We start from the raw sequence: 904 nt of genomic DNA on the forward strand, positions 1-904 counted from the left end.
GTCACATGATCTTCAGAAATCAGTATAATATGCTGATTTGTTGCTTAATTATCGGTTATTATTGTGAATATTTGTTTTCTTTCCCGATATTTCTAGCAACTGATCATCTGAATCGACTGATGGCTCTAACAGTCGCGTGTTCTCTGACCTCAGCAGATCCGTCCATGTTAAATTTGGCCTCCTGGATCTTCATGCCCCTCTGCAGGTCACTAACGAAACACACTCGCACTAAATACAGACACACCGACAACACAGTTAGCTGTTCAAGTCAACATGAAACAGTGTTCGCAATTTTACAGACGAGTCAAGAGTAATGTAGAGCGAGACATGATTTTATGCATGAGGAGGCGTGTCTACATGACGTACCTTTGATATCCTCCACGACATCCTCTGGAACAGAACCTGTGACGAAGACCAATAGATAATCAAAGCCTGATGGATCAAATATAATACAAAGTGTGTGAAGCGTCGGTCTTACTGATGACGGTGGGCAGACTGAGGCCGGTGCCAGAGTCGGTGTCTAGCGTGCATTGCTCACTCAGCAGACTGTGCAGCTCCCTGCAGACGAACAAGAGCACTGAGAACACAAGCATCGTGATCGGCACACAGCCTCTCTTTTATCTGATGCTCCACACATACCTATGAATGGCTTTTCCTCCCATCGGCAGAGCTTCCCATGCAGACAGGATCGGAACGCCTTCATAGATCTAGTGCACTGTTAAAGTCATCTAAACACTTCAATACACAGATAATATTGTGTGTGAACACAACAGGTGAAGACAAACATGCTTTCCTTTAGAATAACATCACTCATCAATCATTCAGACCAGGAATAAGAATTAAAGGAATAGTTGTAGCACTCAGCAATGGGTGCCGTCAGAATGAGAGTCCAAACAGCTGATAA

The 904-nt window shown here is 43.9% G+C and overlaps 1 protein-coding gene across 1 annotated transcript; it reads right to left on the reverse strand.

Annotated features, from left to right (window-relative positions):
- Window positions 1–88: 88 nt before the first annotated feature.
- LOC107580948 (actin-related protein 10-like) lies at window positions 89–799 on the reverse strand. The gene is made up of 4 exons (XM_016266558.1): window positions 640–799; window positions 479–558; window positions 367–402; window positions 89–228 (listed from the first exon to the last, which is right to left on the reverse strand). The coding sequence occupies exons 1-4, from the start codon at window positions 660–662 to the stop codon at window positions 104–106; spliced, it is 264 nt and encodes an 87-aa protein (XP_016122044.1). The 5' UTR covers window positions 663–799; the 3' UTR covers window positions 89–103.
- Window positions 800–904: the final 105 nt, after the last annotated feature.

The sequence above is a fragment of the Sinocyclocheilus grahami genome, unplaced genomic scaffold, assembly GCF_001515645.1.
Source record: "Sinocyclocheilus grahami isolate Dianchi unplaced genomic scaffold, SAMN03320097.WGS_v1.1 scaffold53876.1, whole genome shotgun sequence".
Classification (NCBI taxonomy): domain Eukaryota; kingdom Metazoa; phylum Chordata; class Actinopteri; order Cypriniformes; family Cyprinidae; genus Sinocyclocheilus; species Sinocyclocheilus grahami.